General features: G+C 34.4%; 2 protein-coding genes across 4 annotated transcripts in view; one reads left to right on the top strand and one right to left on the bottom strand.

Moving 5' to 3' along the window:
• The window catches only part of LOC117325131 (putative deoxyribonuclease TATDN1), a 14,062-nt gene extending 9,583 nt beyond the window's left edge, over positions 1-4,479 (top strand). The window contains exon 12 of the mRNA XM_033881097.1: positions 246-4,479. Within this exon, the coding sequence (XP_033736988.1) occupies positions 246-351 (106 nt within the window). The 3' untranslated portion in view covers positions 352-4,479. The remainder of the gene's footprint in view (positions 1-245) is intronic.
• On the bottom strand, positions 1,263-24,773 carry LOC117325130 (tyrosine-protein kinase SRK2-like). Of its 3 annotated transcripts, none has more exons than XM_033881094.1 (12): positions 24,672-24,773; positions 16,860-17,090; positions 15,318-15,338; positions 12,963-13,059; positions 12,301-12,405; positions 11,158-11,249; positions 10,468-10,626; positions 9,193-9,339; positions 8,106-8,365; positions 7,643-7,796; positions 6,980-7,111; positions 1,263-5,364 (listed from the first exon to the last, which is right to left on the bottom strand). In XM_033881094.1, exons 2-12 carry the CDS (start codon positions 17,020-17,022, stop codon positions 5,144-5,146), a joined length of 1,551 nt encoding a protein of 516 aa, XP_033736985.1. In that variant the 5' UTR covers positions 17,023-17,090; positions 24,672-24,773; the 3' UTR covers positions 1,263-5,143. The 3 variants fall into 3 exon arrangements, with proteins under 3 accessions (XP_033736985.1, XP_033736986.1, XP_033736987.1); XM_033881095.1 differs by having other exon boundaries at positions 16,860-17,085; positions 24,672-24,767; XM_033881096.1 differs by lacking the exon at positions 15,318-15,338.

The following is a 24,773-nucleotide window of genomic DNA, read 5'->3' as shown; positions in this document are numbered from 1 at the left end:
TAAAGTTTTAACAACTAGTGACCAGGAGGAACCTACATATGAGATTTGAGAAAGCACTTCGTGAGTAATAAAAAAAAAAAAAAAAATTTCAAGTTAACTGTCATCACAGCAGTAGTCGGTTGGCATTTCTGGTTTTGAGCAGAATAACCAAGGGAAACCTTCATTCAAGATTGTATATTAAAACAAAAACTATTTAGAATATCCATTCTTGTGAAACACCTGATCATTGTTTTTTATCATTTCAGCCAAGTTTTGGAGGTGATGGCTGCTGCAAGGAATGAAGACATCAACGACTTAGCAAATAAGATGTATGAAAATACATGTAAAATGTTTTTTAATAGTGATAGCTAATTTCCAAATAAATAAATGAATAATGATGTAGTAAATTAAATACATATAAGTGGATTTGATGGCGTCATGTTTTTATGGCAATACATGTACATATATCTATATACCACACTACCAAGAAATAAGCCTGTAAACTTGGTGTTCACAAAATTTGTTGCAAATGTTTTGAGTTTTTTTTAGTTTTAAATGGATATATGATTACATTTTCGTATATTCATTTCAAGTCGGAGCAGTCGGCTGCATTGGTCCATACCTTGAATGATCATGGTGTTGTTGATAAACTCGAATTCCGACACTAGCTACATTAACCAAGATAACATATTAAGTGACTGTGACCATGTTTCAATACCCTTTACTCAGCTAATTAGATGGTCACCAGTCTTTTTAATCTGGACTCTGGACTTAGTTATAAGTATATCTCAAACTGATGCCAAGTTAGTAATTGATGTAGATAACTTGTTAACTTGGACTAATTAACTATGAGTGGCCCTGGTATTCAGAATGATGGGTGTCCACTGTAAAGTTCGTGCCCGAAGGGCAAGTGAGCTTATGCCATGGCGCGGCTTCCGCCGTCCGGCCGTCGTCAACCTTTCTATTTAAACATCTTCTAAATAACCAAGAGGCCCAGATACTTAATATACATTGTAATGTATGTAGCATGGTATGAAGGACTAAATTTATGAAGTTGGTCTTCATTCAAGGTCACAGTGGTCAAAAAGGCCAAAATTTGTAAACAACTCCTTCTCAATAACCACGAGTCCCAGGGACTTGATATTGGGTCTATAGCATGCTGGGATGAAGGGCTATCAAGTATGTTCAAATGAATGGCCGTGACCTACATTAAAGGTCACATGGGTCAAATAGGCTCAAATCTTTAATAATAATGATGATCTCAATAAACAACAAAATCCATGAATGCCTATGCCTTTTTTTTTATTTGTTACATGTATTTACAAATGTCAGATTATCAAAGAATTTACAAATACACAAACACCATATAAAATTTGATGATTTTATAATATAATGTATACAAAAATAAAGTTAATAGATTCAACCTATTGATCAACAACAACATCCCACTTAACTTGAATAAAAATGTTTGATAGTTCCAAAAACACCACATGGTACTGAACATTTTAATCTATAAAACTGACTAATTAGCAATGTCCTTCATTTGTCCAGCGCTTAATACGTATGACAGGATTAAAATAATTTGGACACTACCAATTGTTTTATGATCAGTTTGATCAGGAATAGAACCAATAGTCTTTGATGATTGGAATGTTAAGTACCTAGGACCTTTTGATGAACAAAGGACTTGTGAGAAGGTTGATGTTCTGTTCACAAACAGATTTGCCAACCGAAATATAGGGGAGAACAGTGAAGTGTTGACCTTTAAGGCTGGTCACACTAAAGTCAAAGATGAATGAGTGGGACTGGAGGATATCTATGTTTATTATGACTATATTTGGCTATTGTAGCAATGTTTTCTGGGTATTAACTCGGCATTAATTAGCAGAATCAGTCTAGAATTAAAACCAAGTTTTAAAACCAAACTACATAATGTAGTTAATGGCTTCTATTAATTCCATAGATAATTTTTGAAAGTACCTTGTATAACCCCCTATCTATAAAACATGTAGTAAAAATCTGGACAACCTGCTGGAGTGAAAGGAATGTTACATTATTATAAGAAAGCTTTTGACATCATTAACATTAAAAACAGTGTCTTGATGTATTATGTGGGCTTTTCATGATTCCCTTTAATCCATTTTTCGTGCCAAATTTCATTTAGTGGGTGATTTTTCTCAGTTTGCATTTAATGCAATATTCTGTGTTCTAATGACAAATGTTTGACTGTAGATTTATCATAGACAACGAGCTATGTATACATCAATATTCAGATGTAAGTCCACTGCTACAACCGCAGACTTACCACTATAGACAATATACCATGTATACAGTGATAACAAAGCTTATCTCCCCTTACCACTGAAATAAAGACTTCACACAATTAGTTCATTGCTTTAAGATAACATGAAAGGCAAAAATGCATGCATTATACAACTAATAAATAGATTGTTTATAAGTTGTAATTTTACAAAAGTAACAAGTGTTAGATGTAGGAAAATAAACATTATATTATGTAAAGGCAGAAATAAACTGGTCCGTAAAACAGTTAATGATATGTGAAAGTGAAGATCGACAAAGGAATGTATAATTATGATAAACACCACGTGGGGCAAATGTAGAAGTGAAAGACAATTTCGCCCTTATAACAGTGAAATGTACAAACTATCACAATGTTGTACAACAGGCTTTCTCGAACTTAATTCAAGAAACAGCATAATTATATATCTGAAAGCTCAACAAGATGTATCTATTGTGAAAAAGATCAGTCCTATTTACTCAACACATTCTCCAAAAATAAGAAATATTTTAATATCAAACAATTTTAGACTGATTATCTTTTAATTTAACATCATCAGCAAATAAATATCAACCTTCCAATGAGAAAAATGAAAAAGTTGATGACAATCACACTGAAATGAAAACATTACATATGTACAGGTGTATAAAGTGAGTGTAGTGATTTAAGCAATACAGCATACATTTACTGCTTGAAATACTTTATGTCTGGTCCAGTATTTGCATGTACAGTATCATGATGATTTCAACTATTGCACATTACCATGTTACTCCGAAATATGTTCGATAAGCATAGTGATCATACATGCCATTTAAGCATGATCATTCCTCAAGTAGTAGGAATTTGCATTTGTCTAAAGATTAACAATTGTTCTTTGTAAATTGTCTAAAGATTAACAATTGGTCTTTGTAAAATTAATTGTCAATATTCCCATGCTTTATGAAAGCGCACTCTTCTTGATTAAATTTCAAACTCAAAGATCTTTTTTTAAACTTCAAGTCCTTATGACCAAGCAACTGGGAAATATCTACACTGGAATGTAAATACATAATTTAGTTGAAACGCAATTGGCTGTGTAAAAACTGATCAAAATACTTTGACTTACGATGGAACATGAGATTACAATCACACAATTGGAAGCACTTATTCAAATCTACTTTCTACTGATATCAACAACATGGCAAAAGCAAATAATATACATCATGAATTGAACAATTAATATATCTAACAAATTAAGGTGTAATCTTGGATAGCTGATAAAATTTCAGTATAGATTAAAGTTTCTCTTTACACGAAGAAATGATATGAATTCGTTGTATAACAAACCCTAGATGTGTTACTTTTCAAAGATAAGCTGTAGTTAGATATTTAAAACTAACAATCTAAACTGCTGGAAAATTTCACCATGAAAACACTACATATGGGGGTTCACAGTAAGTATTTGGTATCAATGCATTCTGTCAGTCTTCAATTTTCATTCTATTAAAAAGGAACAAAAAAATTCTAATATTGACATGTATGATGGCATACCAAAAGAATTGCATAGAATTCAACAAGTATTTTAGACATAAATTTGACATAATCTATACTCTAATTTAACTTTCCAAGTAAATTGAGGAACTTGCGTGTAAAAGATAATAAATATACCATGATCATTACAAATGGCTATTTTGATGATGCTGTAATTATACAGTGTAATGTTTCCATCTTGTTAAACACTATCTAGATTAGAGTAGAGTGTATTTGTTATAATACACAGACTTGGGAGGTTCCTTAAGCACACACCACAACACCATCCATTGTTTCTATGGAGATACAAGGCATACAGATCTGTGTACTCAAAATGGCACTAGTTTAATACCCCTTGTGTAAAAATATTTACTATCATTCAACCAGACTTTGTAAGTTGCTCAGTATCATACTAGACTATGGAACAAAACATGATATGAATATTATAGTATGACTGGCAATGACTCACTTATATGTGTGCAATTCTTAAGCTGTTTAAATGACAACAAACATGATCTATACAATACATAAAGCTGTATAAAACTTATGCATATATTTTTATAAAAAAAATTCTCAAAAGAAGTATACAAAATTACACGTCCACACGTTAACAACAGTACAACATATTTGTTCTATTTAAATATTGCATGGCATTGACCTATATGTCTATACCAGTAACCATTGACTTAAAAGACATATTTTTCTATTGAGGCCCAGTTGGGTAAAAATCCTCTAAACTAATTATTAGCAACCGTACTTTGCATACTAAAATGTTTTAATTGAAGCTTACAAATCTGGATTATTTTTCCAGAAAAAAATTAGCTTACAGAGGTAACACTTCCAGGTTAAAAAAAAATTGGACATGTATGTTACCTGTTACTAGACTGAGTGTATAAGAAATACCAGTTATATTTCATACCATGTTATTATCTCCAGTTCACTGGGAGCAAAATAGCATACCATTAGTCTATATACAGATGAATTTAATATGCACATGCTGATTTTGATTAGACTCATTCCACCAAACTGTTTCTGTTCAGTATATCACTGTTTCTGTTCAGCATATCAGTTTCTGTTCAGTATATCCTTAACGATATTTCTACATAGAACTATATACTTTTTCACCCTAGAAATGATGTCAGAATTAGCCTTTCTTAAACATTTTATGCTTCAACATGTACATATATCATATAATCTACAACCTGAAAAGCTATCACAGTTCCCTGTTAGGTAGGGTACTTCATCAGATAAATATAAAACACATTTCAGTGACTTAGATTAATTCCCTAAATGTCACTTTCTCAGTTGGTGTAACAAATGCCTCCTGTTCAGAGCCACCCCTCGATCTACAGTAATCTACATATCCCCGGACTCTTTGTATGGGGTTTCTGCTGATACAAAGAAGTTATCAAAGAAGTCCTGTAGATACACAAAAGTCGGCCTGGTTTCCGGGGTTCGCTTCCAACAGCTGAGCATGATTTCATAGTAAGGATCTGGACAGGACACCGGTCCTCCTGTCATCTTGGGCATCCGGTAGCCCTTCTCTACTTTACTTAGCACTTCATGACCATTCATTCCTGAAGGAGACATTTGTATTGATCAACAATAAATAATGGTGTGTGTATGAGTATTGTACAATAAATAATGGTGCGTGTATGAGTATTGTACAATAAATAATGGTGTGTGTATGAGTATTGTACAATAAATAATGGTGTGTGTAGGAGTACTGTACAATAAATAATGGTGTGTGTATGAGTATTGTACAATAAATAATGGTGTGTGTAGGAGTACTGTACAATAAATAATGGTGTGTGTATGAGTATTGTACAATAAATAATGGTGTGTGTATGAGTATTGTACAATAAATAATGGTGTGTGTATGAGTATTGTACAATAAATAATGGTGTGTGTATGAGTATTGTACAATAAATAATGGTGTGTGTATGAGTATTGTACAATAAATAATGGTGTGTGTATGAGTATTGTATAGATGCGCAATGAATCGGTTAATAATAATATTGTTTACAATCTGTGTATGTCTACATGCTGCTGTAGTGGTAATTAGACAGATTTCACTCAAATTTGAACTTTCCTTTATCTTTATACATATATACTATTTAATTCATCAAAATCTGGTGATACATTGCATTAATTATAAGTTACTGTCAGAGCATAAATCTCAACTCAACAGGGTGCAATATACTAAGTAATTAATATGTAAAGATCTTTCTCAAATTTTGAATATTGACAAAGTTTAAATGTAATAGGTTTAATAGCAATTGTGTGGAAAGTACTGACTGATATAACCGCACAGTATGCTAATTTATACATTTGCAGATTTTGTTCCAACGACCTCGTCTGTATTCTGTATATGCTCACCAGGTTTCATAGAAATTGAACTGTATGGGAGGATTTCATATGCTTTTACAGAAACCGTATTGTTGATGGACAGACACTCTCCTTACCACAATATTTGTAATTCCATATCAAAATATTAATAAGAATATACAACTAGAACTGTAGGTCAGAGTAGATTCACCACAATTGTTGGACCGTGGATTCTTTTATATATACCTACTACAATCTCTATTTGGTATTTAAACCAAAGTGTAACTGACTGAATGTTTGATTAATAATTTGTTAACTAATTGGTTTAATTGGTGTAATGTAATGGGTTTAGTTATTACCTGGATAAAGAACTCATTGATGTAATGGGTTTAGTTATTACCTGGATAAAGAACTCATTAATGTAATGGGTTTAGTTATTACCTGGATAAAGAACTCATTAATGTAATGGGTTTAGTTATTACCTGGATAAAGAACTCATTAATGTAATGGGTTTAGTTATTACCTGGATAAAGAACTCATTAATGTAATGGGTTTAGTTATTACCTGGATAAAGAACTCATTAATGTAATGGGTTTAGTTATTACCTGGATAAAGAACTCATTAATGTAATGGGTTTAGTTATTACCTGGATAAAGAACTCATTAATGTAATGGGTTTAATCATTACCTGGATAAAGAACTCATCATTGTAATGGGTTTAGTTATTACCTGGATAACGCACTCATTAATGTAATGGGTTTAGTTATTACCTGGAAAGAGTGTTAATTAATGTAACAGGTTTAGTTATTATTATATATAATTACCTGGACAAGGCGCTCATAAATGTAATGGGTTTAGTTATTACCTGGATAAGGCACTCTGCCAAATGTGAGGATTTCATAAAGGAGGACTCCAAACGACCACACGTCAGACTTTATGCTGAACTTCCTGTCAAAGGCAGCTTCAGGAGCAGTCCACTTTATTGGGAATTTTGTATCTGTAATGTAGGAAATCTTTATAGAATTCTCCAAACATACTAACACCAATGTCATAAGTAAGGGATTTTCAATTTATTATCATAAAATGAAAACTAGTCAGAAATGAAAAAAAAAAAAAAGAAAAAAGAGAAGATATCCCATTTTGCTGTGGGAGGAGATTATCTTTATCCCTTGTGCCCGAGGTTGAGAGCATGCAAGAAAGCTCCCTATTCTGTACCTGTGTTGTCACTTACAAACACAGTGAGTAACAGCAACTATATTTGTTTCTTTTTTATAAATCTAAAATTGACATTAGGAATTACATTTGTAATGGTATGAAACTGTAAGGCACTAGAACACTATCAAGTATACATTTCAGGTATGGAAACAATGTTACCTGACGGTATTTTAGCCAGTGTAAATTTTGTATCAACATTCTTGACAGTCCTTTTAATTAATACCTAATTTATCTGTGTTTTCAACAAGATTTGACGAATAGTAATAAGTATCAAGATGAAAACTAAAGTTTAAAGTAGACAAAGTGTGTTTACGTTCTTGAGCTTCATATATATCTTCCTGTATGAGCCTGGCCAGTCCGAAATCTGCCACTTTCACTTCATTACTCTCCCCAACAAGAATATTGGCAGCCCTTAGGTCTCTGTGAACGAAGTTTTCCCTCTCCAGGTACGCCATACCATCAGCAATCTGAGAACAAAATCATCCAATATATCACCAACAACTACATGTTTGTAAAACATAACTTCCCACAATCCTGCTTTATTGGAAATGAAACTAAACTTGAATTTTAACCAAAACTCTAGCCAGTAGATTTTGGCTGTGAATATGTTCAAATTGTGCCATACTGGTCTTGGAAAACTGAGATGTTGAGCTTTTTCAAGGCACATTCCGGCACTGAAGCTTAATCCATTTCATGCTCACATCATATCTTGAAGCAAATTAATGCAGAAGAAACCTACTTTTTATTCAATGGCTATAACCCTGTCTGCCACTTACCTGTGCGGCTATATCCACTAGGACTGGGAATCCTATATGTTTTCCTTCATCCTTCCTGAGGTAGTCCAGCAGAGCCCCATTGACCATAAGTTCTGTGATTATCCACAGAGGCTCTGTGGTGGAGCACACAGCCAGCAGCTGAACCAGTTTACGATGTCGCAACTTGTGCATAAGCTTAGCCTCCTGCAGGAAGTCCTGGGGTGTCATGGCACCTGGCTTAAGTGTTTTAACAGCCACGTCCACAGTATTTCTCCATCTTCCTATCATTTTAAGATAAATGTTCGTTTAGAAATTAATCATTAACTATCCTATAGATTCTAACTTCTAATACATCAAAATTATATCAATGTTTATTGATCGTTGAAGAGATGCCAAAATATATAGAGGATATCCAACAGTGTCTTCAGTAATACCAAATATATTTCACGAGTGGGGCTAATATTTTGATATTTTCCACGAGTGCACAGCACGAGTCAAAAATATCAAAATATTAGCCTCACGAGTGAAATATGTTTGGTTTTACTGAAGACACTGTTAGATATTCTGTTTATTACATTTTTTATCAACGAAAACCCTACCCCGTATGCTAACTAGGACTACAGTGATAATTTGTAAACAAAAAAAGTATTTTCCCTTGTCCAGGTGCCGACATATATGTCGGGCTTTCTGATTGGTCAATTATTTTGGTATTTTCTAATCATTAATTTGATTGGTCAAATCAGCAAAAGTGATATTTTTCACTAGTGAAAAATATGATATTCTTCACTAGTGAAAAATATCACTTTTATAGAATGAATAATTTTTGATATTTCACTGGTAAAAATGTAATAAAATCTCTTCCTGTATTTTATAGACCATAAAGACAACAGCAGTTGGAATTTAACAAAAGCAAAAATATATGTATACTGGTTGTGCCCTTCAGCAACTATACAACACAGTGTATTTAACACTCTACATTGATCAAATGAGAGTCTGACTCTAGGATCTCTCTTCAACATAAAGTATTTGTATTAGGTTAACTTCATTATTTCACACTTAATATCATTAAAGACTGGCTAGTAATTATAGGCGCTTCAATCAACTTTACCTGCATGGACATCACCAAAGCAACCACTTCCAAGCTTCTTGATGAGTTTTACTGATTCTCTAGAGACCTCAAGCTCTCGGAACTGCACCATGGGGCGGATCTTTGGACAAGCTTCTCCTAGCTGACAACACAGTCCATCACCAACAGCTGCAGATAGTTAAAAGATTAGACATTCAGATTTTGTTAATAATACTGTTATGCACTATCAACAACAACATTTTGTTTTAATTTTCATTAGACAATAAACATGAAAACTTTAACAGTACTGACAGACAATCATTGATTGTTAGCGAAAAAAGTTTAATTCTTCATCCAAACTAAGTTAATGCTGGAATGCTACACCATCAATCAGTGGCCGTTTACTATTCTCAACATACCAGAGGTGTAAAGTATTATCCTGAACAGCTCACCTGCATGTTTATGACTTAGTCTAACATGATATGAATAGCACATACAATGTACAATTATGTAAGTAAAATTAACAATGACAGACAAAATTTCAGTGATGATGATGATGATATGTTTCCGAAATTTACTCAGAATTACTCCCCTTGGACATACATATCACATGTCCCTTGACTTGAATGTTTAAATCTGTTTTCACACACTGAAACTATTTTGAATCTTGACTCATATTTCCTTCCTACCAATATATAATTTGAAAAGATCATGTATTCAAAAATAATTCATCTTAGCTTTTAATACATAAGCCCATATTTAATAAGTTACATGTACACTCAGTTTTAGTTTCCCATATACCTGTCCAGCACAGCATCCTTCCAATTAAACCTTAATTATTTTCTCTTCTACCACAATACCCCGTGTTATTCAACTCTCAGACCATCAGTTAATCATTACAGCTGTTGATTAACAATCTGTTTATACCACACATGGTATAAACTCTGTACGCATTTTGATTGGCTAACACGGTGAACTTTGACCCAAGCTGCAATTGTTATTGACGTCATCAATAATCTAATGATGTCACATCACCGGGTCCCGGACGTCACCGATACACTTTATTTGCATATGCGAAATTATACTTGGCCACGTTTCCCTTTGATTCCAGCCGATATTATTGTGGTAGAAACAGGTTACACGACTCGAAATTGTTGGATATGGAATTTATTTCACACTCGTAAGTTATTTTTTAAAAGTTGCAAAAAACACTCGCTAAAGCTCGTGTCTTTTGTAACTTTTAAAAAATAACTTACTTGTGTGAAATAAATTCCATATCCAACAACCACTCGTTGTGTAACCTCTATTTATACTTACACTGGTAATGATCGATGAGTTGTAGCATGCTTTTGAAAGTTCGACGTGGGCTGATGTAGAACCCGCCATTGTCCATCTTACGAATTCTATAGTGTTTCACACAAGCATCAGCTGTCTTGATGTCGTGGTCACGGATCGACAGCACATAGGATGCCTTATCTGAAATACAGTCACGTAATCATAATTATATTATGTTTAGGACAGATATTATAACAGTTTTATCATCATTGCAATTGGTTGAGGTCAAAAAGAATATATGTATGCTTTCACCAAAAGATTGTGATGGTGACTGACATGGTTACAATTTGTGATATCAATAACCCAACAAATAAGAATACATAACAATCATTTAATTTAGCATTTCATATTAATCAGGGAGACATTGTATTTAATATCAAAACTAGCAGCAATCAACTCTATTAATATAGCTACCATATAGGTTTTACCATAATCTAATACATTACATATAACACACTCTCAGAAAATGGGGGAACTCGATAAATCCCGAGTGTTCTGAGTGCAACTGTATCGAGAATACTGAACAGAATTTCCTATTATAAACGAGGAAAAGACATTTCTTAAAAGTAGTTTAGGGCGAATTTAAAATGGGGCGAATATCTTTTGTGTTGCTCAAGGGCGAAAATAACCTGGGGCAAAAAATACTAGGTATACAGTATGTTGAGAAGTTACCTGCTGACTCTCTGACGAGGAAGGTTCCCGTGGCATTGCCCGGTAACATGAGTTGCTTCTCTCCCTCCTTCCTGTCTACATTATACCACCAACTGTCAATCACAAACAAAATCATTATACACACCTCATGAGGAGTACAAACAACAGATCTGAACAAGGTAAATTTCTTTTTAATGTAATACAATTGTTATGTAATTGTTTCACTTATTGACAAAAACATCTATTGAAATATCAAATTTCTCTGAAACAACACATAATTATAGAAAGTCAGTTTATTCTTGCTAGAAAGTTTTTCGACAGTGTATATTTCTTACAGATTTGAATTCCATTTTTTTTAAGTGAATAATACAAATTTGTGGACAAGAGGTTTTAAAAGACAATGAAATAGCATTTGTTGGTATATTTCTAACAATGCAACAAATAGGGGCACTATTATACTATTAGGCATGGCCATATTGACAGAAAATGTTTTATGATGTAATTATTACAGATATATAATAACAGGCTTTTTTCATAAAACTTAATGTAAATTTAACGTTAAAATTGGTTTTGACATCAGTAATCATCATCGTGATACTTACTCCCGGTGACCGTGATACTCACTCCCGGTGACCGTGATACTTACTCCCGGTGACCGTGATACTTACTCCTGGTGACCGTGGTACTTACTGCTGGTGACCGTGATACTCACTCCCGGAGACCGTGATATTTACTCCTGGTGACCGTGTTACTTACTCCCGGTGACCGTGGTACTTACTCCTGGTGACCGTGATACTCACCCCCGGTGACCTTGATACTTACTCCTGGTGACCGTGATACTCACTCCCGGAGACCGTGATACTTACTCCTGGTGACCGTGTTACTTACTCCCGGTGACCGTGGTACTTACTCCTGGTGACCGTGATACTTACTCCCGGTGACCTTGATACTTACTCCCGGTGACCGTGGTACTCACTCCCGGTGACCGTGATACTCACTCCCGGTGACCGTGATACTCACTCCCGGTGACCGTGATACTCACTCCCGGTGACCGTGATACTCACTCCCGGTGACCGTGATACTCACTCCCGGTGACCGTGATACTTACTCCCGGTGACCGTGATACTTACTCCCGAACTCACTCCTGGTGACCGTGATACTTACTCTTGTGCCTGTGGGGTGTTGTCATCCTTACACACGTAATTACTAGGGATGTATCCTGTCTGACCTGTTGTCATGTGACGTGCCATCCACCAGTCACAGTTTTGACTGTGAAATAAAAATACACAAAAATTTTGTCAAACAGTTTAATTCTCAGTTAAATCTAAAATAAAAAGTACTGGAATGCATCAACCACCTGTGATTTATAAAAGTAAACTTTAGCACCCAAGATGGCCATCCATTCAATCACTTAACAGGCATGGAAACATTTATTAGCTTCTTAAGACAGTCAAATTTGTAAAATAATTACACATTATTGCTGTTGTTATTATTAAGATATATTTATCACAAACAAGCTTGTTCTTACCAAGTAAACATGGCTGGCACATCGAAATTGTAAGACACAAATATAAAAACATATTACACAGTTGGGAAGTTAGCTTAAATATGAAATGATTTCAGATGGAAATTGGGCCCAATACAGCCCCAGAAAAAGCCCTGAATCATGATTAAAAAGTCTTAAAGTTCTCCTGATTCATATATTCAACAAACCTTTAGTGATAATTCCTGTGGATAATATGATTTTAAACTCAATTAAAGGAGAAAGTTGACAATGAATGATATTTATAGAAATATCGATAGAGGTTGACTGAAGATTTACTTACCTGGACTCTTCCACCTCCAGTCGATCCCCTTTCTTAAATGACAGGTCATCATCATTGATGGCATCAAAGTCATACAGAGCTCGAACAGTGTTGGACTCTGAAAATGTTTTAAAATTTCTGTATACTTATCTTTATATAACTATGGCAATGTATTTTTCACCTGTTCACTTCAGGAACATTTTGAAAATCTTCTTAATATACATACATGTAATGATTTCAAAATTACTGGACAGTTTTATTTTATGTTACAAATATGTGTATGCAATTGTGATATTCCACATAGATCTACTTTTTCCGTTATATGTACCAGATACTCTATTTAACATGGATCTTTCATAAATGCATAATGAGGTAAAACTAAAGCTTTTCCTTTCATTTCAAACTGATGATTTCGAACACAAGACATCCAGTGTGTTCCACTGTAAGAAAAAGCATTTGTTTCTTCTCATTTTGAATTCGTTCATATGAAATACATGATTTGTACAGAACTGTTGGAGAATACTTAGTCTATTGATGATAGGCCCACATCAGTATTCTATGTGAATACTGACAGAAATAAATTCCTGTTGTAAGCTCAGTATCAGTGGGAGTAACATTAACAACCTTTGCTGTTGGTCAGAAATCCTGTACAGGTTCTCACATTTGAACAATTTTTGCAATAAATTGGAACTTGAAAATGCATATATTGGCCTGAATCCTTAAGAATCAAGAAAATCTGTGAAATTTAACTTGTGCGCATTGCTTATTTGGTTTGCTTTATGAATATCACCAGTATCTATCACCAATAATAAATGTATATAAAATCAGGACTGGGGTTAGAGATGGGTTGTGTGAAGCCATCACAAGCGGAAGCCTTATAACTTACTGGATAGAACTAAATTGAGATAGATCTTTTTGTTATGTGAAGTGATTGAAAATAAGCAGCATCTGATGTATTGTGGTACCAGCTGGCCAGTGAATGCAGAAATAAGCAGATGTGGAAATTAACTTGTAAATGAAGAAATTTATAAAATCCACAATTTCCAGTAAAGATAGCTGAAGTGAATAAGGTAGTATAGTAGATATAGTTTATTTAGCATTGATGAAGTAGAAGAAATATCAACTGATTCTATGGAAGCTTGAAATTTACTTTCACGACTGAAAATGTTTATTTAGATAAGTGATGAATTTTCCCCATCATTGGTCTGTAATTAGCTGACAGACTGATGGATTGGTAAAGCTGTTTACTGTGTTAGTAATGTTAGCTTTAATGTATTTCAACCAGAAAATGTCTGTAAGACATGAATGCCTCCTTGACCTGTACAAAGTAACTGGTGTTCAGACACTGGTGTAGATATAAACCAAATCTACATGACATTGATACTGAAAAATGTGTACCATTGACCAATGACTGCAGGATTATCAAAACATGATGTGATACAATGGTGTAAAGATGAACCAAATCTGTGACACATGAATCATTATTATTTTTGATATACCAGGATAGCCTTATATGAATCTAATTGATAATAAGGAATATTTTGATGAATTAAATTAAAGTAATCATTATACAAGTAATATTAATATTATAATATAAAAACTAAAAGGCTGAACATGAAAAATGATACCAGAGTAGAGTTGAAAAAAAAAAAAAAAATTGTTTTAGATAGCAATGCATTTTCTCTACTTCATCTTGTTTAGATGTAAAAGTTAATGTTGAAGTTAGGGTGTTATTGATAAATCAGTGAAACAGCACTAAGATAAGATAGGCAAAATAACCCACATACAGCACAGAAGTGAAATACAGACATACATGTATATACTGTAGGTATGTAAACACAATGACGTTTTATGATCAGCATGTGTATACAGCAACAAATATGGCACATCAAACACTCATACATGTTACACTGGTAAAATATACGAGATATGAAAACCAAAATCATTAATGCAGTAAAGGTTAAAAAAAAGTTGAACACCCCCAGAAATCATAAAGTACAGATCATATCATGAACTATTGATAGCTGCTCTTGCAAGTGCTTCTAGCTATAAAAAGTGCTGCATTATAGGATCGCATGTGAAAGAACGAAAATGAAACAGGAACATTTACCCTGGAAAAAATCAGATCAGGTTCAAAGAACCAAAAAGAAATGATGCAACAAAGTTGACAATATAGTTATATTTCAACAATAGGCACACATCACCACATAGCTTTCCTAAAACTGATGAGGTAAAAGAACTGTGCCTAATGTTACAGTTTAAAAATGCGATGAGTCAACAACCAATAACAGCATTAGCTCAAAAATATAGGTAGCACATTGCATGCCTGGTAAGGGAGTCAGTGATGAGGACAAACTGGAAAGTACAATCACTCACCTCTTGAGTGTTGGAAATAACCTTTGAAAAATGGACATTAAACCATTAGTGTGCTTGTATTGTTAACTATATGTGGGTAAAAGACATTTTACTGATAAATCAATACATGTCAGATACAGAAAGTGAAAGGATAGGAATCCTATTATGATGAATGCAATACAAAACATCAACTGTGGCATACATGTGTTGGTCGACAGTGACCTTTTATGTCATGTACCAATATGTGACAGTAGTGAGTACTGCTTCCCCACAGTACACTACAGTGTAAGCTTTGACAGTACTTTCTCCCATACTTCACAGGGTTATCCGACAATTGCTAAGGAAAAGATAAATCAATTTTACACAGAGTGGGTAAAGACAGTCGACACACGCTATATGACGCTGCTCACAATAACGTAACATCATCATTGTACGTTGAGTAACCAAGTCGTAAATGATGACGTCACAAATTTTGATGCACATTCCAAGGAGCATTGAAGATCTAGATGGTGCAATGAAAAACTTTCATAAAAACTTGCGTTTGGTTGTAAGTATGTCAGAAAAATAATCAATCATGGGTCTGTTCCGCGAACAAGGATATCTCAACTCTCGTGTAAGAGTTTGGCTGGCCAGCACTCAGCAAGCCTTGTGCTGACTGGCCAAACTCAGTCGCTGAGTGCTGGCCAGCCAAACTCTTACACTCGGGTTGAGATATCACTGTCCACGGAACAGACCCATGATAGATTCTATTAGTCTCCCTACAGTACAGTACAGTTTAAGATATGACAGTACTGCTTCCCTACAGTACAGTACAGTGTAAGATATGACAGTACTGCTTCCCTACAGTACAGTACAGTGTAAGATATGACAGTACTGCTTCCCTACAGTACAGTACAGTGTAAGACATGACAGTACTGCTTCCCTACAGTACAGTACAGTGTAAGATATGACAGTACTGCTTCCCTACAGTACAGTACAGTGGAAGATATGACAGTACTGCTCTTACAGTACAGTACAGTTTAAGATATGACAGTACTGCTTCCCTACAGTACAGTACAGTGTAAGATATGACAGTACTGCTTCCCTACAGTACAGTACAGTTGAAGATATGACAGTACTGCTCCTCTACAGTACAGTTCAGTGTAAGATATGACAGTACTGCTCCTCTACAGTACAGTACAGTTTAAGATATGACAGTACTGCTTCCCTACAGTACAGGTACAGCTTATGACAGCACTGCTCCTCTACAGTACACTATACAGTGTAAGTTTTGATAGTAATGCTTCCTTACAGTGCAGTACAGTTTAAGATATGACAGTACCGCAAATCATAGCTAAAGGTCTATTCAAGTTTTCAAAAATTGCAGTACAGAAATGTCTCTAAAAATAAATCTTATATGAAAAAAACATATATGCTGTGTCAGTATTTATTTGGAAATAAAATATAATAGATATTTGATGATATAATACATATGCCCAAGCCCTGCTATATATACCTTTGTATAATTAAATGATTTGGCAAGCATTATCAAGCAAACTAAAAGCATGGCTTCACAACACTCACCTCTAGTGGGAGGTGGGGGTGGCAGGGGACGAACTGGACTCGTACTGTTTATCACCACATTGACATCATTGACATGGAGGGACACTGCCTGATTGTCAACTTCATTGACTGGTGGTGGTTGGCGGGTTGGCGGGCGCTCAGGGTCACTCAGGCACTGACCCATGGTTCTGCTACCTTTTGAAGTTTTCTCTCATGCAATTGTTGATGTGTGTGGCCAATTTGTTAACTTTTCTTCAAAAGAAACAAAACACAGTAAACAAAAAGTCACACAAAATGAAAGAAACTGTCAGTATTGTAAGAGCCATCATCAACAGCTGGTTTCCAAAGTTGAATTAAGAGTAGGGATGCACACTAGGTAATGAAGATGCTTTATTCTCTCACTTTTCTCGCCTCATCAGGGAAGATATAATAAACAGACATTAATCATAAATTATCCAAATTGACATGATATGATATAATTATAAATCAACAAGAGGCCAATGGCCATATATATATACGTACCTCCCTGGACAGGATTTTTTGATGACAAATTAAAGCAATGATTTTTCTGACAAGCAATTGCAAACTTTGACGGAGAGTTTGACAAGACTGGGTATCATTTTTATTGTTCATACGTATACTTATTTATTATTATTATGGAACTAGTAAAATCTTCCAAAGGCACAGGTTAGAAATTAACAACTCGTTTATGTTTTTGCATTAATTTCATTATAATCAACAGATGATTAGGCACTTTATGATCATTGCAGCTAGAGTTTCTTTTAACTGGTATAGTGATGATGCAATAATATAAGTTGCAGACCTGTATTTGAAGTATCCCCGGCTAAACGATTATGGGTACGAGTCATCTATTTATTAACACATGGTCCTGTATCATGCACATTGTCAGGGATGCAAATAATTTTTCACACATGGAAACTGACACAATTAATGAGGGACAAATCCTGACTCCACTGTCGAGTGTGTGTTACTGAGAGGTTATATAATTATCAAAACAGGAGACTGCCCTGTCTGTGGGCCCCTAACAACAATACATTCATTCTCTAGACTACATAGGCTGTATGTAGAGTAATGCCTATCTAAAGTAACACAACTACAAGTTTTCCCTAATTACTCGCTTATGAATTAAGTCAATGTCATCATAAACTTCTCAACTCGAGCTTAGCATAATATCTTTCATTGTATTTAATCAAATGTTTTCTGAAGGTATCAAGAAAGCTCAAATTGTTTATGAAGGACAAACTTTGCCCAAAAAATATGACCCATGTTTATGCCTCCCTCAGATGGTAACAGATCAACTTGGACATCTCTGCACTTAACGGTTTGACACACCCCTGGGATACCTCTGCACTTTCAGTATAATTTTCGATTCTTTTTTTTTTATAAAACAATTAGTGTGTTAACTTACATTCAATTTCTATTTTCATTCTAGTTTATTTTATCATCACAGTTGTGGATACAAAAATAAAACATGAAAAACTTGTTACAACAAGGTGTTTGTAAAGTGTTAATTACAGAAAGTTTTTGTTTTCACATAGACGGTATAAACCTTTGGTAAGTTAGAACAATTTCAACAAAATTTAAAAAATATTGATAAACATCTGTTCGCATTATACAAAATTATGCCATACATGTCAACCTCTAAAACCTCAAATGAGGGAGATCTCCCTCATTCCAAATCCAAAATGAGGGAGAAAGTATGCGAAAAAAAGTTGATGATTCTTGTTGTATTTAGAGGATGTTACATGTCGCAGATGTATATTACCTCAGGCTATTAGAAGTACATTTTGATATTAAAATTTGACAACAATGGTTAATTTCAAAGAATAATAATAAAAAAATAAATTAAAAATATATTGATTTCTTTAAAAATGCTTTAGATTTTAAAAAATTGTATAGATAGGAGGTGAATAATCAATTATAGTTACATATATATACATAGACACTTAAAATCTGTAACCAATAAACAAAAACAACTACTTATTAACTGCTGATTGTTTTTTTTTTATATCTTGTTCTGAAATATTTCTAATTGTATTCATCAAATTATCTCCTTTTCCTCCTTAAATAATAAATGACACAGCAATTAATTAATTATGTTTGTATATTATATATATAATTACTACTAGTTCTGTTTGGCATAAAACTTTCTTAAATTTTCTGAATTTTTTTTCTGACCCAAATTGAAATCCAGAATCTTGTATCAGTTAATGACATTTTATCAGACAGTACAAACACTAATACAGTGAGCTACAATTAAGAAAGGCATGATTGGCTTTCATTTGAGTAAATCTTGTTTACAGATATATGACCAATGTTTGTTCTTGAAGTGATGTATCCTAAATGTAATCACAAAATTATCTGACTGTGTCAATGAAGACACAGTTGTAATGTAATACACCAACACGCATGGTGACCGACTCCTCTCTTACCAAGTCCCAGGCCAGGGCAGCTACAGTAATTAAATATATAATTATAACAGGTGGCGAGGGTGTTTTATTTCCATAATCAGGTCAGGGTCAAATTACAGTGTCCGAGATTTCCATGGCTCTATGAGGGATGAATGCTAAAAATCCAGGATGAATTTGATGTAAATATAGGTCTATATATATGTTAGTAAAATAAGGTAAGAAAATCTTGCCTGCTTTTAAATTGCCTTGTCGTATATCTAACAAACCTTCCAAATTACTGATCGCAAATTGGGACACCTGCGAGTTGTTTTGTTGGACATTAATGCATATATTACATCACTCGGCATGAACAGGCGGTCAACCCTTTGAACTTTACTGTGAGTGATACCTCTGCGGGGCCTACCTACCTAGCTTAGGGCACAACGTTTACCGGTAATTCCATGGCATTAAATTAATTAAGACATATCCAGTAATTAAATAATCAAAATGCTAAGATGACAATACACAAAAAGTGCTTTAGTGACCAAGTGCCTATAACAAAAGTGGTTGTGCCAAGGTAAGCATGTGCCGACTTGACCAGGTACTAATTAGGCATCTATGATTTCCTCGGACCGGTCCACCTAATGAGTGACCTGTGGGGAATGAGTGTCCTGTGAGAGTTTTTTCACGCCCCGCAATTCGTTAAGTAATATTTTTAAATAATTTTTTCTGTATCATACAGATGAACGTCGAACCCATTACCATGCCAAATTTCACTTTGATTGGACGTGTGCATATTATGCATTTTTTACGACAAAGTTACGGTGCAGCGCACATGCGAGTGTCCTGTGAGGTTTTTTCACGCCCCGCAATTCGTTAAGTGACATTTTCGAATATTTTTTTCTGTATCATACAGATGAACATCTAACCGATTAATTTGCCAAATTTGACTTTGATTGAACGAGTGCATATTATGCTAATGTACCGGCAAAGTTACGATGCATTACACATGTGAGCGTCCTGTGAGGAATGAGTGTCCTGTGAGAGTTTTTTCACGCCCCGCGATTCATTAATGGACATTTTAAAATTATTTTTTCTCTAGCATACAGATGAACATATAATATATTAGCACGCAAAATTTGACTATGATTGGACAAGGGCATATAATGCAAATATATGCAAATCTATCGGCGAAGTTACGGTGCACTACACACGCGAGTGTCCTGTGAGGAATGAGTGTCCTGTGAGTGATTTTACACGCCCCGCAATTCGTTAAGTGATATTTTTAATTTTTTTTTTCTGTTTCATACAGATGAACATCTAACCCATAACCATGCCAAATTTGACTTCGATTGGACGTGTGCATATGATGCATTTTTTACGACAAAGTTACGGTGCTGATCGATTTGTTCGCACGCCCCATTTACCGATGGTTATACACATGTACCACCTGTGTCCTGTGGCGCCGTGCCAACCTCGGGTACCTTGACGTGTTAGTTATATATCCTTGCCGCAGGCATGGATCACTGTTAATTAAACTGCTGAAACCTTTTTTTCTTAAATGTGCGAGCCGGTTTGTGCTGCTCCTTTTACATGTAATTTACGCACATATGATAACTTAATGCATTGTTTAAGCTACTTGAGTTAGACGTATTAATATAGAATTGAACAATATAACTTATACATAATATATAACCAAATATAATGGTAAACTGTTATTAATACATAGAATTTGTTAATCTCAGTCTGAAAACTTGTAATGTACAATCACAAACAGGTCGACAGGTGATATATTATCATGTTAATAAAATTTGAGCGTTTTTGTTCACGCCCCGCAATTCATTATCTGATGTTTTAAAATTATGTTTGCTGTATAATAAAGATGGACATCTAATCGATTGATCTGCCCCGCAATTCGTTAAGTGATATTTTTAAATATTTTTTTCTGTATCATACAGATAAACATCTAACCGATTAATCTGCCAAATTTGACATGGATTGGACGTGTGCATATGATGCATTTTTTACGACAAAGTTACGATGCATTACACATGTGAGTGTCCTGTGAGGAATGAGTGTCCCGTGAGGAATGAGTGTCCCGTGAGGAATGAGTGTCCTGTGAAAGTTTTTTCACGCCCCGCAATTCGTTAAGTGATATTTTTAAATATTTTTTTCTGTATCATACAGATGAACATCTAACCGATTAATCTGCCAAATTTGACTCTGATTGGACGAGTGCATAATATGCAAATATACCGGCGAAGTTACGGTGCAATACATATATGTGAGTGTCCTGTGAGGAATGAGTGTCCTGTGAGAGTTTTTGTACGCCCCACAATTCGATAAGTAGTACTTTTTGTTAACTCCTTCTGTACTATACAGATGAACATCGAAAATTTATTCATTTTCGGTGCAGTGTCCAGTGCGGTTTTTGCACACCCCACAATTCGTACATATACGCGATGTCTATTACTATCAACAAGTACATTTTAGCAAATGCTACGAAAAACAAGTAACAGATTTTAAAATGCATGATATTTGTTTGTTCTGTACTTCCTGCCTTTTGACAAATCGGAGAGCAATGTTACAAAGATATTACAAAAATATTGAATTGGTGACCTTTAGTCTTTATTTTGTCAAATATTGTAATTTTGTATTTATTTTGGGAAAGGGCGTTGATAAGTTGCAAAAACTTGTGGCAAATCCCCCTGTACTTTTTGTCAATAAAATATATTTGGATAAAATAAATGCTACGACGAATTTACAGTAAGTTTAAGGTGAGTGTCATGTCAGTTTTTTGCACGTTTTGTTGAATTGATAGGCGTGTAATAGATATGAATATTAACTAATAGTATAACTATTTTGAAGTCATCACTGAGTAAAGGGTAAATAGGTTAAGATTTTTGCGCTGCTCTACGAAATAAAGGCCTTAAATTTTAAACGTTAAAAACAACTGTTATTGGTAATGTACGAAAAGCAGTACTGCCGTCAATTATATGTTTAAATGTATCTAAACTTTAAAGTGCGTTAACTATGTAGACAGTGTATTTGCACTTTTACTAAATACGTGTAATTAGAAATTACATTAAAAGTTAAGACTGTGCATTTTCTTGGTGTACATGTTGATCGTGAGCGTTAGTTAAATATTGAAGGATTTTACTTTTCATTATATTTTATTAGCCATAATTATTTGTTTACATCGTTCCTTTTTCAAAAGGTAATTAACAGTACAGTGTATATGAATTGATTGGTGATGCCAACTAACTCACTTTATATACATATTTCGAGCATGATAAAGTTAATTTTTGTATAATTATTATAAACGGACTTGGGGATAAAATACGTATATTTCAGGCGTAATAAAGTTATTTATTGTATAATTCTTATAAACGGACTTAGGGAGAAAATACGTATATTTCGAGCATGATAAAGTTAATTTTTGTATAATTATTATATACGGACTTGGGGATAAAATACGTATATTTCAGGTGTAATAAAGTTATTTATTGTATAATTCTTATAAACGGACTTTGGGAGAAAATACGTATATTGCGAGCATGATAAAGTTAATTTTTGTATAATTATTATATACGGACTTGGGGATAAAATACGTATATTTCAGGCGTAATAAAGTTATTTATTGTATAATTCTTATAAACGGACTTAGGGAGAAAATACGTATATTGCAGGCGTAATAAAGTTGTTTCTTGTAGAATTCTTATAAACGTACTTTGGGAGAAAATACATAAATGTACGTATATTTCGAGCATGATAAAGTTAATTTTTTGAATAATTATTATATACGGACTTGGGGATAAAATACGTATATTTCAGGCGTAATAAAGTTATTTATTGTATAATTCTTATAAACGGACTTTGGGAGAAAATAGGTGTATTTGTATTTCTTATATAACGGACATAGTTTTGAAGTTTGAGCAGTTCAATCACCAGTGACCATGCCTGCGGCAAGGTACCCGAGTTTGGCACGGCGCCACAGGACACTCACTAGTTAGCCTAGTACACACTGTATTCGAAAGGTAAACAAAATCACGGGGCGTGCGAACACCTCGCGGGACACCCTGCAATGTAACTTTGACGGTGCATTTATATAATATGCACTCGTGCAATCAAGGTCAACTTTTGCATGGTAATAGGCTCAATGTGCATTTGTATGATACAGAAAAAATAATTCTAAAATATCATTTAATGAGTTGCGGGTGTGCAAAAACAATCACAGTACACTCATTCCTCACAGGACACTCGTATGTTTATGGCACCGTAACTTCGTGTTCGCCGGTACATTTGTATAGTATGCACTCGTTATATCACAGTCAAATTTTACATGTTAATAGGTTAGATATTCATCTGTATGATACAGAAAAAATAATTCTAAAATATCATTTAATGAATTGCGGGGCGTGCAAAAACACTCACAGGACACTCATTCCTCACAGGTCACATTCCTCGCAGGACACTCGCAGTTTTATGGCACCGTTACTTCGTCTTCGCCGTTACATTTGCATGTTATGCACCCGTCCAATCAAAGTCAAATTTTGCATGTTATTAGGTTTAATATTCATCTGTATGATACAGAAAAAATAATTTTAAAATATCGTTTAATGAATTGCGGGGCGTGCGAAAACCTCACAGGACACTCGCATGTGCACTGCACCGTAACTATGTCGTTAAAAATGCATAATATGCACACGTCCAATCCAAGTCAAATTTTGCATGTTAATGGGTTCGATGTTCATCTGTATGATACAGAAAAAATTATTTAAAAATATCACTTAACGAATTGCGGGGCGTGAAAAAACTCTCACAGGACACTCATTCCTCACAGGACACTCATTAGGCACACCCCCTCGGACTATGTCCAGGGGGGTGCGGGAGGTAAAAACTTAAAGACAAACTTACACACATCAAGTATATATATATATAAGCCTGAATAAAAGCTCTTTTAATGACAAATTAGAAAATTGCATAACCATATTCATAGACTATGGTAAGTCAATAACAAACAATATTCGGAAGCAAACATTTTCAAAATTTAGAAGATTTTTAAAAGAATTTAGGGATAATTACGTATATAAAAATTCCCATTCCAACTTCCAAGGCATTCAACTGTGAAACGATTCAGTCCTGTCTATCCAACTGGTTATATGTTGGTCCAGAGCTATACACTTTATTTAACATTTAACAAAAACGATAAATTAAGACGATACAACACACATACATCCGATTTCAATTTTAGTTATTTGTGTGTACACCCTTCAGGTTGAGGACCGAATGAGGGTGACAGTCTGCAGGTCTGTCCTGACTAAACTGACCTGTCACCACCAATTATCTGTCGGAGACTACTGATTATTCACATTTATTTTATGACGAATGACAAAATCCTCATTAAAGTTTCATAACTTACCATATAAACAACGTTATATCTGGGAGGAATCCCATCGAAAAACAACTTTAAAACTCCTGTCTACTTCATTTCAACCAGGAAGTCAGGCCGGAAGGAGAGGCA

Source organism: Pecten maximus, chromosome 4 (genome assembly GCF_902652985.1).
Source record: "Pecten maximus chromosome 4, xPecMax1.1, whole genome shotgun sequence".
NCBI classification, from domain to species: Eukaryota; Metazoa; Mollusca; class Bivalvia; order Pectinida; family Pectinidae; genus Pecten; species Pecten maximus.
Note: the sequence above shows the minus strand (reverse complement) of the source record. Positions and strands in the feature narration are given on the sequence as shown.

Coding starts and splice junctions, on each gene's coding strand:
- LOC117325130 (XM_033881094.1), bottom strand. CDS start 17,022: ATGGGTCAGTGCCTGAGTGACCCTGAGCGCCCGCCAACCCGCCAACCA. Junction 12,406..12,962: donor CTGGAGGTGGAAGAGTCCAG/GTAAGTAAATCT, acceptor TTTATTTCACAG/TCAAAACTGTGACTGGTGGA. Junction 7,112..7,642: donor TATATATGAAGCTCAAGAAC/GTAAACACACTT, acceptor CCTACATTACAG/ATACAAAATTCCCAATAAAG.